This window comes from Neolamprologus brichardi, chromosome 12 (genome assembly GCF_056152115.1).
Source record: "Neolamprologus brichardi isolate AB-2024 chromosome 12, ASM5615211v1, whole genome shotgun sequence".
NCBI classification, from domain to species: domain Eukaryota; kingdom Metazoa; phylum Chordata; class Actinopteri; order Cichliformes; family Cichlidae; genus Neolamprologus; species Neolamprologus brichardi.
Genome location: NC_142115.1, coordinates 30,084,743 through 30,099,520, shown reverse-complemented (window position 1 = coordinate 30,099,520; position 14,778 = coordinate 30,084,743). Strand labels below are relative to the sequence as shown.

The window sequence follows — 14,778 nt, the reverse complement described above, 5'->3', positions numbered from 1 at the left end:
TAGAATTATTGTAGAGACACTGACACTGCCCTCAATGTAATAAAGGCCAGACTGTGTCATGAACTTAGGAGTAGATTGTAGAAGACCCCTCCCCCAGTTGAACTGTGAAAGGTCTCAACATTTGACCTGGATAACTGTGGTCTGGAAGGGAAATGGGTTTTTTATGACCTCTAGGGAGTCACCTACACCCACAGTGTTTTAACTGTCATGCACACTCACTTACGCGCACACACATACATACAGGTATGCGTACACAGTCACACACGAGCACTCACAAAGACACAGACACATCCATGGAGTGGGTGGGAGTGGGATATATTGAGTTAATAATTATCTTTCCTGATATACATTCACCAAAGAATCAGACCACAGGTAGTTTTCCTGCTGACATTCAGACACCATGGATCTGCGTCTCTCTGCCTGCATCCTGCTGGTACTTTGTGCGACATGGAGTGCAAACGGGGGAAATATTTTGGTGTGGTATGCCGATAGCAGCCACTGGATAAACATGAAACCTGTTCTGGAGACGCTGGTTGATAGAGGACACCAGGTGACTGTACTGATTCCGAGCTCGTCAGTATACATGAACAACAATGAACCCACCCGCTTTCACTATGAGCCCTTCAATGTCTCTTTCTCATTGGAGGCTTATAAGAAGCTTCTAGAAGACTTCCTCCAATTCTCCATATACGAGATTGATTATATGAACTACTGGGAGATCTACATCAGATACATTAACATTTCAAAGACAAACCTTCAGTACAGTATCCGGTATTTGGACGGTGTGGTGAAATCAGAAGTCGTCATGAAGAAGTTGAAAGAGGGAAATTATGACCTTCTCTTGGCCGACCCCTGGAAAGCTGGCAGTGACTTAGTAGCAGATATTTTGGGGATCCCACTCGTCTTCTCCTTGCGCTTCTCCTTAGCTAATAACTGGGAGAGGCATTGTGGTCAGATGCCTGCTCCACCATCCTTTGTTCCCGGTGCCATGAGCAAACTCACAGATAAGATGGACTTCTCAGAGAGAGTGTGGAACTTTCTCTTCTACGCTCTTCAAGACATCGTGATTAATCAGTTTTCTTGGAAAGTATTAGACAGATATTACTCTGATGTCAAAGGTGAGCAAATAGGCTGATTAAAAAAAAACTATTTGAAATCTGCTAATAATGCAAACGCAGTGTTTTAATATCCCATCAGATCTGATTAAGAAAATATGATGCCTTGTATAAACTATTGGTGATACATTGATGTCCATTACTTATGCACTGCAACAGGAACTCCCACCAGTGCCTGTGAGTTGATGAGTAAAGCAGACATCTGGTTAATCCGAACCTACTGGGATTTTGAATTCCCTCGTCCTTTCCCCCCCAACTTCAAATATGTTGGTGGGATCCACTGCAGACCTGCTAAACCTTTACCAGAGGTAAGGACACTCAACTATTACCATCTGATTAATCATTACATCACAGAATATTCCTGCCAGGAGCAGTGAAGCCATCAAAATGTTAAACAAAAATAAGAAAACAGCTGGTTGGCTAGTGGTGGGATAATATTTGACTTGTTACAGGATCTGGAGGAATTTGTGCAGAGTTCTGGAGATGTTGGCATTGTGATCTTCACTTTAGGATCCGTAATCAACAACGTCACCAAGGAGAAGGCAAACATGATAGCCTCAGGCCTCGCTCAGATCCCACAAAAGGTCAGAGGATAATCTTTGTTTCAGCTGTAATTCATTTTATGCATTTTTTCATGTTTCAGAATGCTCTACTTCTGACTACCAGAACTACCAAAACTACATTTTTTTAATGAGATTGCAGACTTTGGACATTTTAGGCTGCATGTTCTTTGTGAGAATCAGCCATCTCCAATTTTACATCACGCACTGCCACTCAAACTCCACTCACACTCGCTCCTCTTCGACCACTCACTCTCAAATTCCACTCACGCTGCCACACACAGAAATCTCAGGAAGGGTCCGCCAACAGGTCCAGGAAATCTATTTAAAGAAACGACGGTTAGTTAAAGACAGACAACTTTAAAACAGAGCAGAGAGCATGAACTATGGGGGTTCAACGTTTCAGCGATGAGGTGCTCAGAGCCCTACCCTTAAATAGTGCGAGAGTGATCCGGACAGATCAGCAGGAGGTGGTGGCAATAAACCCAGGTGCGAAAGGTGCGAGCCAAAGGCAAGAGCCCAGTAACTCTGAGCTCTGCCCAGGCAAGCAGGAGACAGTAGGGAGGAAAGAGAGAGAGAAACAAAAACCCAACCTGTAACCAGTGTGGGCCAGCCAGAGAGACACAGGGACCGTGACAATTCCTTTGACCACATGTTGTCTGTTCACAGCAAAATCTTCTAAATGCAAGCACCACCCTTAAATTTAACTCCAGGCCTTTTATCTGCTTAATTGATAATGACATAACAAAGGAATTGCCCACACCTGATGATGAAATGGCCCTTTAGTCCAATTACTTTTGGTCCCCTTAAAAGAAGAGCATGCCACATACTAAGGAGCTAAACACTCCTAAAACCTTCATCCAATTTGAATGTACTGAGAGTCTACAGATTATGTCGATGTCAATTATATAACTATAAATAGAACCGGTTTCAGTAAACAGGTAAAAAGAAAAAAAAACACTTGCATCAATCTTGTAAATACATATATAAATCTAACTTTAAAATAAAATCTAAAATTAGCATTCAAAGAGTTTTATACCCAAATCACTCCGATTATGCCGTTTTAGATGACAGGTAGAAAACAGCTAACTAGAAACACATACTGCAGTTTTATTTTCCCATAATATTTTGTGATATATTGCCTAAAGTGTGGCTGTAAGTATACTACAACAGAAGACAAACAAATCATGTAAGCTAAGAAATATGTTACCTTTTATAGGTGGTGTGGAGGTATAGAGGAGAAAAACCAGAAACCTTGAGTGCCAACACTAGAATATATGACTGGATCCCTCAGAATGACCTCCTGGGTACGTAAACTTGGCACTAACCACAGATTTTCTCAAAACTGCAATGACATAAATTAAACGCACATTCAACATGAAATGCAAGCTGTGAGCATTCTGTTTATTAACAAAAGGAAAAATTTATCAATTATACTTTTCTAACAGATTTGATCTTGATTGATAGTATTGCACCCTGTGCAAATCTAATCTGTTGCACTAAAGATTAGTTGAATGCACATAAGTATTAGAACGTGCAAATCAATTTCAACTCAGCACTTATGCCGGGTTATTGAAATCCTCCTGTTGTTCACGTGAAAAACTAACTTTCAATGTCACACGGTTATTTGGCATGTGTTAGGTCACCCTAAAACTAGAGCTTTCATCACTCATGGAGGCACAAATGGGATTTATGAAGCCATCTACCACGGAGTTCCCATGGTGGGCATACCCATGTTTCTTGACCAGCCAGACAACATGATCCATATGAAGGAAAAAGGAGCTGCAGTTATTCTCAATTTGAACTTCATGACAGCTAAGGACCTAAGAGATGCTGTCAACACAGTCATCGATGATAAATCGTGAGTTCTCTGAACTATCTGCACTTTAAATTAGGCACTGGAAACAGGCTTTAAAGGGGAAAAAAATGTAGCAGGCTCAGAGTATGAAACGGGAAGAATCTACCTTAAACCATTTTTCCTTGGAGCCAGCTAACACAAGAAAGCCTTGCTGAGCTGAACTTTAATGACCTCTGTAAACAATTTTTTATGGTCTCATAGCTTTTTGATCAATACTGCATGATATTTATTTTTACAATTGTTTTTCTCATTTATATACACATTCACAGGTACAAAGAAAATGTTATGCGGTTGTCCAGCATCCACCACGACAGACCCATGAGTGCTCTGGAAGAGGCAGTATTCTGGATCGAGTTCACGCTGAGAAACAAAGGGGCCAAGCACTTGAGGGTCCAGGCCCATGAGCTCACCTGGTACCAGTATCACAGCCTGGATGTCTTGGGCTTCATCCTCACTATAGTTCTACTCCTCATATTCATCTTCATCAAGACCTGCAGTTTCTGTTTGCACAAGTGCTGTGTCAGGAGAGGAAAGACAAAAAGGAAGGCTGAATAACAACTGAAAAAGGTGCTGAGAGTGTTGTGCCAGGGCAATATTTGTTACCTACATGAGACTTTCTTTCATGTATGTTGAGTTTCCCACCATCTTATTCTTTATGCATCACCACTGATTACTTTAACTGAAGACAGGTGTAATGATTTGCAGAGGTGTACCTGAAGTTAATCTCACATTAAAAACAGAATGCTGATTGGCTGTTGAGTTTTGCTTTTTTAAGAAAAGAAAACACAAAATTCATTCTATGCCTTTACTTAAGTACTACTCATGAAAAGTCACCACTGTGGGTCCTCTTGGCACTACATGTGGTCAACATTTATACAAATATGGAAGATGGGCTCCAAATTGAACTTTAACATACAAAACTCATTAACATAAATGTTAATGTGATCGTGGCTCAAGAGTTGGGAGGTCACCTTGTAATTGGAAGGTTGCCGGTTCGAGCCCCGGCTTGGACAGTTTCGGTCGTTGTGTCTTTGGGCAAGATGCTTCACCCGTTGCCTACTGGTCATGGTCAGAGGGCCCGGTGGCGCCAGTGTCCGGCAGCCTCGCCTCTGTCAGTGCGCCTCAGGTTGGCTTTGGCTACAATGTAGCTTGCCATCACCAGTGTGTGAATGTGTGCGTGAAGGGGTGGATGACTGGATGTGTAAAGCGCTTTGGGGTCCTTAGGGACTAGTAAAGCGCTATATAAATACAGGCCATTTACCATTTACATTAACAAAAAACAAACTGCCCTCCGTGTCCTGAACGAGGTTTAGACAAAATAATACATTTGAATCACAGCTAGTATTTGTTCCCCCTCCCCCCACATGAAGTGTACAGGAATAATTTTATTTCCATCATTTTTTCAATTTTCCATCTTCTTTGACTTTCCACAGCATCAGCTCCATACAGGCAGTAGCATCTTCTGCAGTGTCATGGCCACAAACTAAGGGGAAAAAAATAATCTTTTAAAAAATCAATGCAATTGAAGTCAGTATCTTCAGCAATAAATCTGATATCTGCTGCATGAGTCTGTGGCATTTAATGTTATAAGTCATATTAATAAGTCATCTTTATTTGGAATTTAATGATATTATAGTAACAGATAAACCATTTGCATAGTGGTAACCCACCACTCTCTTGAATGATCCTTCTGAGGTATTCAGCTGTGAGCTTGTTGAGGGTCAGTTTGTGAGGGGGGCCCAGGCGGTGGGGAAAGACTACCGATGTATCCACCACCATCCCGTGGAGCAGCTGCAGTAAACAGGAAGATATCTCAAGCTTTTCTTATTGGTTCGAACTTGATAAATTACTCTGTTTAACTTTCAACATGAACTATAGCTACAGAATATGAACAAAATCTGGAGAAGTAACCAGTGAATCTTACTGCCCAAAACACTTAAAGAGGATATATAAGCTGAATCTGAAATAGGGCCCAGCAGTACTTTCATGTAATACCACTTTGTGCCATAAAATGGTGCAGTGACTCAATGTAGCATGCTCTCTGCCCTGAAAGGTGTAGGAAACATAATGGAGAGTCAGAGGAAGTACTGGCCTTCTGGTCAAAGGGACAGCAAACAGTGGATGAAACACCTTGATGGTGGCCCCGTCATCACCACTAGATCCTCCCAGAACGACACCATGCTCAGTTCAGGAGAAAATAACACTGGAGCAGCTTTCCATCACTGCACACAGCTCTTCAAGAATAAAATGAATCAATGATCCTTGAATAATACAGGGTTTGTTGTTGTTTTTTAATGAGACTGCTGTTTCTACCAGTTCATATATGTTTGCTAAGGTAGCTTTTTGTGAGAAACTTTTCATACAAAAACAATTGCTGTATGTGATTTGCTTAATTAGGTCATAGCAAATAGTGAGTTTTTATTTCTACTTCAAGACAGGGATTGGTAGCTACATTACACTGAGACTTTATGGTAATGTGCTGCCACTTGGTGGTAAAAGCTTTAGATAAAAATTTGGTTCAGGTAATTACAAATAGTACAATTAAGATGGAAAAAATAAAATACTTTCAGAGGACATCAGAGAGAAATAAAGTGAGATTACTGTATCATGACATTTTGACCCTTTTGTCCAAAAGTGACTTATGACAAATTAAATTCAGGGTCTACAAGACAAGACAAGCAGACCATGACGAATTTTCAATATCTGTTGGTCTCTGTCAACTATGTGTTTGAAATACCCCATATGGAAAAGAAATAGTAAAAACTTATATGATTCACTCATGAAAGTGGCCACTATCTCATTACTTTCATATATTGTTTTAGTAAGTATCCAAAACATACAAGTTTCATTTATATAATTTTTCAAAGTGTCTTGTATCTATTTTCACTCTTGTATGCTTTTCATACAAGTTTCACACAAGACAGATACAAACTTTATAAGATTTATATATATCTTTTCCATATGGGACACTACCCATCAAAAGTTTTGAAACACCTCAATTGTCCAGCTATTTATTCCAATTTATGTAATTCAAATCCAATGAATAGGTTGAAATTGTACAAAGGTAAGTGTTGAACTGCCAAAGGTTAAAAAAAAAGGTTTCCCAAAACAGAAAAATAATGTACATTTCAGAATTATGCAAAAAGGCCTTTTTCAGGGAACACAAAATGGGTTAATAATTTAAAGCTGTTCTACAGCAGTGAAGGTTAAGCAAGCCTTGAAAGGTGGTTCTACTAATTTCTAGAGGTGTTCCAACTTTTCTGGATTAGTTACAACTATCCTGTCTGCATAAAAGCAGTGTTGGAACACACTGTAATACCATACCCTCGTGAGCATCAGCTGAACAGTTTTGTGCTGCAGAAAGTACTGTTTCTCTACAAAAATGGTGAGAAAAGGATATTAACAATGGAGGAGGGACAGACCATCATAACACGTAAAAATGTAGGTCTTTCCTATAGAGAAATTTCAAAGAAAGTCAAGATGTCAAGAGATACCCAAAGCCACAACTGAATCAGAGGACACCAATTCAAAGCTTGCTTGATAGGCGGCTCACAGGTTCAGATGGTCGTAGTAAGCAAGTCTCAATTGCAACTGTGAAGAGAAGACTTCGAGCTGCAAGTTTGACAGGACGAGTTGCAGCAAGAAAGCCATTGCTAAGATGTCAGAATAAGACGAAGAGGCTTGGCTGGGCCATGAAACACCGCCATTGGACTACTGAAGACTGGAAGAAAGTATAATGGATTGATGAAAATTGATTTGAAATCTTGGCTTCATCACACAGGATCTTTGTACACCATTGAGTAGGTGCAAGGATCGTTCCACAGTGGTGGCATCAACTGTCAAACATGGAGGAGGAAGTGTGAAGGTCTGGGACTGTTTTGCACCCAGAACCAAAACAGCTACCACAGCATTCTGCAGCACCATGTAGTACCCTCTGGTATGCGCCTAGTTGGTCAGGGGTTCATCCTACAGCAAGATAATGACCCAAAACAAGTTCCAAGCTATGCCAGAACTAAACATGGGCTGTATCCCAATTCAGCGTCTACAGTCTTAAAGTACGCAGCCATAACGGTCCACAAGGGCCGCGCACTCAAAGACTGCTAAGGCCGGAAGTGCAAGGCTTGTGAAATGGGACACTCTAGCCCCCGTTGTGCTGCCCAAGTTGCCTAGCAACTATGATACTAACCGCTGGAAACGTTTCATACAGCATTGTTTGACAGAAATGAAGGAGAAAAGTTTTTCTGTTAGTTCATTTTGTTTATGGGATCACTTTGATTTGATAAGTATCTGAAGCTGAGACCACGGGACTGTAAAAACATGATTGTTGGGCTTCATTTCTGTACTGAACACTCATTGTAAAATTAGCTAGTAAATAACAATTAGCTAATGTTGTTCATGAGACTAAAGTCATCTTACTTTGGTAATGTAAATATAATATGGCCAATATTAAAGTTATTATTATATTAACCATTATTAGTTATTACAGCAGTGAACTTGAACTCTGTGTCAAATACTGAGCTTCAGTAAAGATTCAAGTTGAAGTTCTTTATATTTCCTATCACCTTAAATCTTCACTCAAAGACAAGTTTCTTTGAGACAAATGATGTTATTTTATTAAGATGGCATTACTAAATTTTGCTCAATGATTACATATACGTGTAAAAAGAAAATGTACGAGCTGTGATAACTGTTTCTGATAAAATGAAGAGTAGACTGATATATTAAATATTCCTTTATTGGGTTATTGGGTGAGAAAATCAGACCATGTCATAACTGCTTCAAGTCATACAGAATAGATATCAGAGCCTTAAACAGGCTGACTTCTGCTAAATGGGTCGAACTGGGCAGAAAGTATACAAACACATAACATCCTTATAGAATATGATGTAACACTATAGATCAACTTACCTCAGAATATATAAAGCATATAAACAATTACAGCAATATGATACAACAAACACAGCAGTACTGCTAATCCAAAATACTCAAGCTTCATAGAACTGAAACAAACATTTATTTTGAGGTCCATTCTGCTGCTGATACATACTTTAGGTTTCTGAATATTAAACTTGTTTCTGCCTTTCATAGTGTGTAACTTGAAGGCCCTGAGTACTTTCTCCCTCACTGAAAACACTAAAATGATAAAAAAAAAATTATTTGAACATTACCTAATAAGACTGATTCAGGACCGACAATTAGTTATTTTAAACTTTTCTAGCAGTCTTTCACAAACAGGGAACAGTCTGTCTATTCTCTCCATCTGCCAGCTGCTGCTGGCTCTTCCTCCTCCTCTTCCTCACACACAGCTGAGTTTGTCCTGATTGGAATAATGTCAACTACTGAACGGCGTATATTTTAAAGTAAAGGCTTTAAAACCCAGTTAGTACAAACATCACTAATGTCACATAACTTTGCCGACATGTGGCCAACAGTAACGTTTTAATGTTCTTCATTATTAAACGTTCGCACATAAATAAGTGACATAATATTCAGTACTTACTTTCGAAAGTTTACTCTTCAGCCACTCCGCTTCAGCCGTCTGCCATATTTTTCGGCAAAATTACCCACGACCACCGCCACGCTATGAATTGTGGGATATATGGGACCACGTACACCAGACCACACTTCAAATTTAGGGAAATCGACGGCCCATTTGGAGTACGCATTTGGAGTACACTGTCACGGATCGGGTAGTGAAATACACTTCGGATTGGGAAAGCCGTGGTCACTTCGCTGTGACGTAATAGGTCTCAAAATGCGTACTCAGGAGTGTGCGGTCGCTGAATTGGGACACATCCATGGAGTGGGTGGGAGTGGGATATATTGAGTTAATAATTATCTTTCCTGATATACTTTCACCAAAGAATCAGACCACGGGTAGTTTTCCTGCTGACATTCAGACACCATGGAGCTGCGTCTCTCTGTCTGCATCCTGCTGGTACTTTGTGCGACATGGAGTGCAAATGGAGCAAATATTTTGGTGTGGTACACTGATGGCAGCCACTGGATAAACATGAAGCTTGTTCTAGAGACGCTGGTTGACAGGGGACACCAGGTAACTCTAATGGTCCCGAGCTCATCAATGTACATGAACACCAATGAACCCGCCCGCTTTCACTATGAGCCCTCCAACGTCTCTTTCTCATTGGAGGCTTATAAGAAGCTTCTAGAAGAGTTCCTCCAATTCTCCATATACGAGATTGATTATATGAACTACTGGGAGATCTACATCAGATTCATTAACATTTCAAAGACAAACCTTTAGTACAATATCCAGTATTTGGACGGTGTGGTGAAATCAGAAATCGTCATGAAGAAGTTGAAAGAGGGAAATTATGACCTTCTCTTGGCCGACCCCATCTACCCTGGCAGTGACTTAGTAGCAGATATTTTGGGGATCCCACTCGTCTTCTCCTTGCGCTTCTCCTTAGCTTATAACTGGGAGAGGTATTGTGGTCAGATGCCTGCTCCACCATCCTTTGTTCCCGGTGCTATGAGCAAACTCACAGATAAGATGGACTTCTCAGAGAGAGTGTGCAACTTTCTCTTCTACGCTCTCCACGACATCGTGATTGATCATACTTTTTGGAACGTATTAGACAGATATTACTCTGATGTCAAAGGTGAGCAAATAGGCGTGAAGCACTGATTTTAAAAAAATATTTAAAATTTGCTAATAATGTAAACACAGTGTTTTAAAATTTCTGATTAAGAAAATATGATGCCTTGCATAAACTATTGGTGATACATTGATGTCCATTACTCATGCACTGCAACAGGAACTCCCACCAGTGCCTGTGAGTTGATGAGTAAAGCAGACATCTGGTTAATCCGAACCTACTGGGATTTTGAATTCCCTCGTCCTTTCCCCCCCAACTTCAAATATGTTGGTGGGATCCACTGCAGACCTGCTAAACCTTTACCAGAGGTAAGGACACTCAAATATTACCATTTGATTAATCATTACATCACAGAATATTCCTGCCAGGAGCAGTGAAGCCATCAAAATGTTGAACAAAAATGAGAAAACAGCTGATTGGCTGGCAGTGGGCTAATATTTGACTTGTAGCAGCATCTGGAGGAATTTGTGCAGAGTTCTAGAGATGATGGCATTGTGATCTTCACTTTATGATCCATGATCAACAACATCACCAAGGAGAAGGCAAACATGATAGCCTCAGGCCTTGCTCAGATCCCACAAAAGGTCAGAGGATAATCTTTGTTTCAGCTGTAATCAACTTGTGCAAAGCATGGAGTAGTTTTTCATGATTCAGATTTATTTCAGTTTCAGAGTGCTCTACCTCTGACTACCAGAACTACAAAAACTAGTTTTTTTTTAAATGACATTGCAGACTGTGGACATTTCAACGTGCAAGTGTTCAATTTCCATGTTATTTCCACAATATTTATGTTTGTTTTCCTAATACAGAGTGCAAAAATCTGACTTTTCAGCTGATGATTTCTAATGACAAGTTAACCTCACGCTTCAATATACAGTTAGGTCTATTAATATTTGGACAGAGACATCTTTTTCTAATTTTGGTTTTGTACATTACCCCAATGAATTTTAAATAAAATAACTCAGATGCCACTGTAGTGCAGACTTTCAGCTTTATTTTTAGTGGGTTGACCAAATACATTGCATGAAAATGTGAGGAACTAAAGCATTATTTAAAAAAAAACACAATCCCTTCATTTCAGGGGCTCAAAAGTAATTGGACAAATTACACTGAATAAAAATTAAAACAAAACAATAAAACCCTTTGCTGACAATAACAGCCTGAAGTCTCGAACTCAAGGAGATCACAAGATAGTGGGTTACCTTATTTTTAATGCATTACCAGGCCTTTACTGCAGCGACTAGTGGATTCTCCCACATTTAAACTCATCTAACCTCATCTAATAGCTGTTTTTACTCTGACACACACACACAGTCAGCAGATGTTCTTCAAATATTCATTTTTTTCATTTGTGATTCTTGATTTTAGACATTTAAAATACATAATTCCACTCTTCTACCAATTTAAGGAATATAAGCTGTCAGCACTCATCTAGATTTGTTCTGATTCAAATTTTTCTTTTTGACATTTCACATATGTACTTCCAAGTCATTTAAAGAATATCAGATTTCAATATTCATTCAGATGTTTTATGACTCTAAATTTTCTTTTGTCATTACTTAGCTTTTTCTAATGTGTATTTAAACATGTTGAGCTACCTTTCAAGTTTGAAACTTCTTCTGTGTCAGCTTTCAACTGTTTGGCACTTTTATTTTCAGGTGAAAAATTCTCTTCTTCAGCTCATTCAACATTTTTAACTTAACATTCAGGAATCATCACAATCCAGCTCAAAGCTTCAACTATCAGCATTCACACTGCATTTTCTTCAGGAAATAGAAGGAATAATATTTTGTGATATATTACTTAGGGTTGGGCTGTAAGTATACTACAACAGAAAAAAAAAACATGTAAGTTAAGAAATGGGTTATTTTTATAGGTGGTGTGGAGGTACAGAGGATAAAAACCAGAAACCTTGAGTGCCAACACTAGAATATATGACTGGATCCCTCAGAATGACCTCCTGGGTACGTAAACTTGGTACCAAACACAGACTTTCTTAAATCTGCAATGACATAAATTAAACATGCATTCAACATTAAATGCAGGTTGTGAACATTCTGTTTATTAACACAAGGAAATTTGATCAATTATACTTTTCTAACAGATGTGACCTTGATTACATATTGCACCCTGTGCAAATCTACTCTGGTTAGTTCTTTTTCTCCAAGATGTTGCACTAAAGTTTAGTTGAATGCATATAAGTTATAAAATCTGCCAATCAATCTCAGCTCAAAGCAGTTATTCTGGGTAATTAAAATCCTCCTGTTGTCCACATGTGAAAAACTAACTTTCAATGTTACACTTTTTTGTTAGGTCACCCTAAAACTAGAGCTTTCATCACTCACGGAGGCACAAATGGGATTTACGAAGCCATCTACCACGGAGTTCCCATGGTGGGCATACCCATGTTTGGTAACCAGTCAGACAACATGGTCCATATGAAGGAAAAAGGAACTGCAGTTATTCTTAATTTGAACTTCATGACAGCTGAGGATCTAAGAGATGCAGTCAACACAGTCATCAATGACAAATCGTGAGTTCTCTGAACTATCTGCACTTTAAATTAGGCACTGAAAAGTGGCTTTAAAAGGAGAAAGTGGAGCAGGCTCAGAGTATGAAACGTGAAGAATCTACCTTAAACCATTTTTCTTGGAGCCAGCTAACACAAGAAAGCCTTGCTGAGCTGAACTTCAATAACCTGTGTAAACAATTTTCTAGAGTTTTTATGGTCTTAAAGTAAATTTTTATTAATACAGGATAATAGTCTTTTTTTTTTTTTAAATTCTAATTTGTACACAGGTACAAACAAAATGCTGTGCGGCTGTCCAGCATCCACCACGACAGACCCATGAGTGCTTTGGAAGAGGCAGTATTCTGGATCGAGTTCACACTGAGAAACAAAGGGGCCAAGCACTTGAGGGTCCAGGCCCATGAGCTCACCTGGTACCAGTATCACAGCCTGGATGTCCTGGGCTTCTTCTTCACTATAGTTCTACTCCTCATATTCATCTTCATCAAGACCTGCAGTTTCTGTTTGCACAAGTGCTGTGTCAGGAGAGGAAAGACAAAAAGGAAGGCTGAATAACAACTGAAAAAGGTGCTGTGAGTGTTGTGCCGGGGCAATATTTGTTACCTACATGAGACTTTCTTTCATGTATGTTGAGTTTCCCACCATCTTATTCGATATGCATCACCACTGATTACTTTAACTGAAGACAGGTGTAATGATTTGCAGAGGTGTTCCTGAAGTTAATCTCACATTAAAAACAGAATGCTGATTGGCTGTTGAGTTTTGCTTTTTTAAGAAAAGAAAACACAAAATTCATTCTATGCCTTTACTTGAGTACTACTCATGAAAAGTCACCACTGTGGGTCCTCTTGGCACTACATGTGGTCAACATTTATACAAATATGGAAGATGGGCTCCAAATTGAAATTTTACATACAGAACTCATTAACATAAATGTTAATGTTACCTACATTAGACTTTCTCTCATGTACGCTGATTTCCCACCATCTTATTCTTTATGTATCACCACAATTTCTATTGTAGGGAGAATGCAACGGGAGTGTTATATCTGCCAAAGGTGGCTAGTTTGATGAGACCAAAGTTTAGAATACATTTGGGCCTATAAATGTATTCCATGATTTCTTTTTTGACTTATTTGTACTATGCTTTCATTTCAGAGTGCAATGAGACATTAAACTGCATAATTTTCAGTAAAAAAAAAGAAAAATTGTGGTGTTGTAAAACCAGTGGTGTTGTAGAACACCTGGTAGTGTATAGTATCTCATCTAATCGAACAGCTCAGAAGTTTGTAAAGGTGAGATTTTTTGACAACAGCTGACCTCTGACCTTAATGCTGAGGACACTAGGATTCAAATTTGTCCAACATTTTTAATAGATACACCTATGGATGTATTTGAAAATCCTGGGTGACTTCCCTCTTGAATTATTGCATTTACAAGATTTTTAGAAAATCTCACGTTTGACCTTAACCTCAAGGTCAAGGTCACTGGGAGTCAAACATTCACATTTTTAATAGTTGCACCTAGGGTATCAATTTCAAACTCCTACATTGCCTCAATCTCGAGTTACTCCATTCACCAACTTGGAGTCCATGCCGCCTGTCCAGCAGGGTCCAGCAATATTTCCCAGTGGATCCTGTTGAATAATATCTCATAAATAGAAAACAAAATTTTAAAGAACAGGGTAGCAAACAAAACCCAAAAAACATCTCAAATGGTATGTTCAGTACCTGGCATATCAACATCTTCAGATGTGACATAATATATTCTTCCATGGTTCTGGTTTAAAAAAAAAAAAAGATATCCAGATGGTTTTATATCAATCATTTGCACATTAAAGCCTAGACTGCAACTGTAAAATGTGGAATAAAAAATAAAAATAAACAAAAATATGTGTGGAAAGGGAAGTCAAGAAATCACCTTGAGTAAACAGAGGTCTGTTTCCAGGCAGTGTCCAATCAGAATGGTGTCAGCATTTATGAAGTTCAACAAGGACATCTCTTAGAGAACCATAGTGACCCTTCACACCTTCCTCACTAACACCTGAAAATCTGGACAAGTAAGGTGTCACACAGGCTCTAAGTAGAGCTGCACTG

At 39.1% G+C, this 14,778-nt stretch overlaps 1 protein-coding gene, 1 long non-coding RNA gene and 1 pseudogene across 2 annotated transcripts; 2 read left to right on the top strand and 1 right to left on the bottom strand.

The window, feature by feature from the left end:
- The first annotated feature begins 400 nt into the window (after positions 1 to 400).
- On the top strand, positions 401 to 4,281 carry LOC148100272 (UDP-glucuronosyltransferase 2A2-like). Its single transcript, XM_087849313.1, has 6 exons — positions 401 to 1,118; positions 1,275 to 1,423; positions 1,568 to 1,699; positions 2,895 to 2,982; positions 3,317 to 3,536; positions 3,803 to 4,281. The coding sequence occupies exons 1-6, from the start codon at positions 401 to 403 to the stop codon at positions 4,086 to 4,088; spliced, it is 1,593 nt and encodes a 530-aa protein (XP_087705439.1). The 3' UTR covers positions 4,089 to 4,281.
- Positions 4,282 to 4,678: 397 nt separating this feature from the next.
- LOC148100270 (uncharacterized) lies at positions 4,679 to 14,663 on the bottom strand. Its single transcript, XR_015719861.1, has 3 exons — positions 14,603 to 14,663; positions 5,204 to 5,324; positions 4,679 to 5,016 (listed from the first exon to the last, which is right to left on the bottom strand). It is a non-coding gene; the product is annotated as an uncharacterized LOC148100270 (long non-coding RNA).
- On the top strand, positions 9,439 to 13,425 carry LOC148100271 (UDP-glucuronosyltransferase 2A2-like; annotated as a pseudogene).
- Positions 14,664 to 14,778: the final 115 nt, after the last annotated feature.

Coding starts and splice junctions, on each gene's coding strand:
- LOC148100272 (XM_087849313.1), top strand. CDS start 401: ATGGATCTGCGTCTCTCTGCCTGCATCCTGCTGGTACTTTGTGCGACA. Junction 2,983..3,316: donor CCCTCAGAATGACCTCCTGG/GTACGTAAACTT, acceptor GGCATGTGTTAG/GTCACCCTAAAACTAGAGCT. Junction 3,537..3,802: donor ACAGTCATCGATGATAAATC/GTGAGTTCTCTG, acceptor ACACATTCACAG/GTACAAAGAAAATGTTATGC.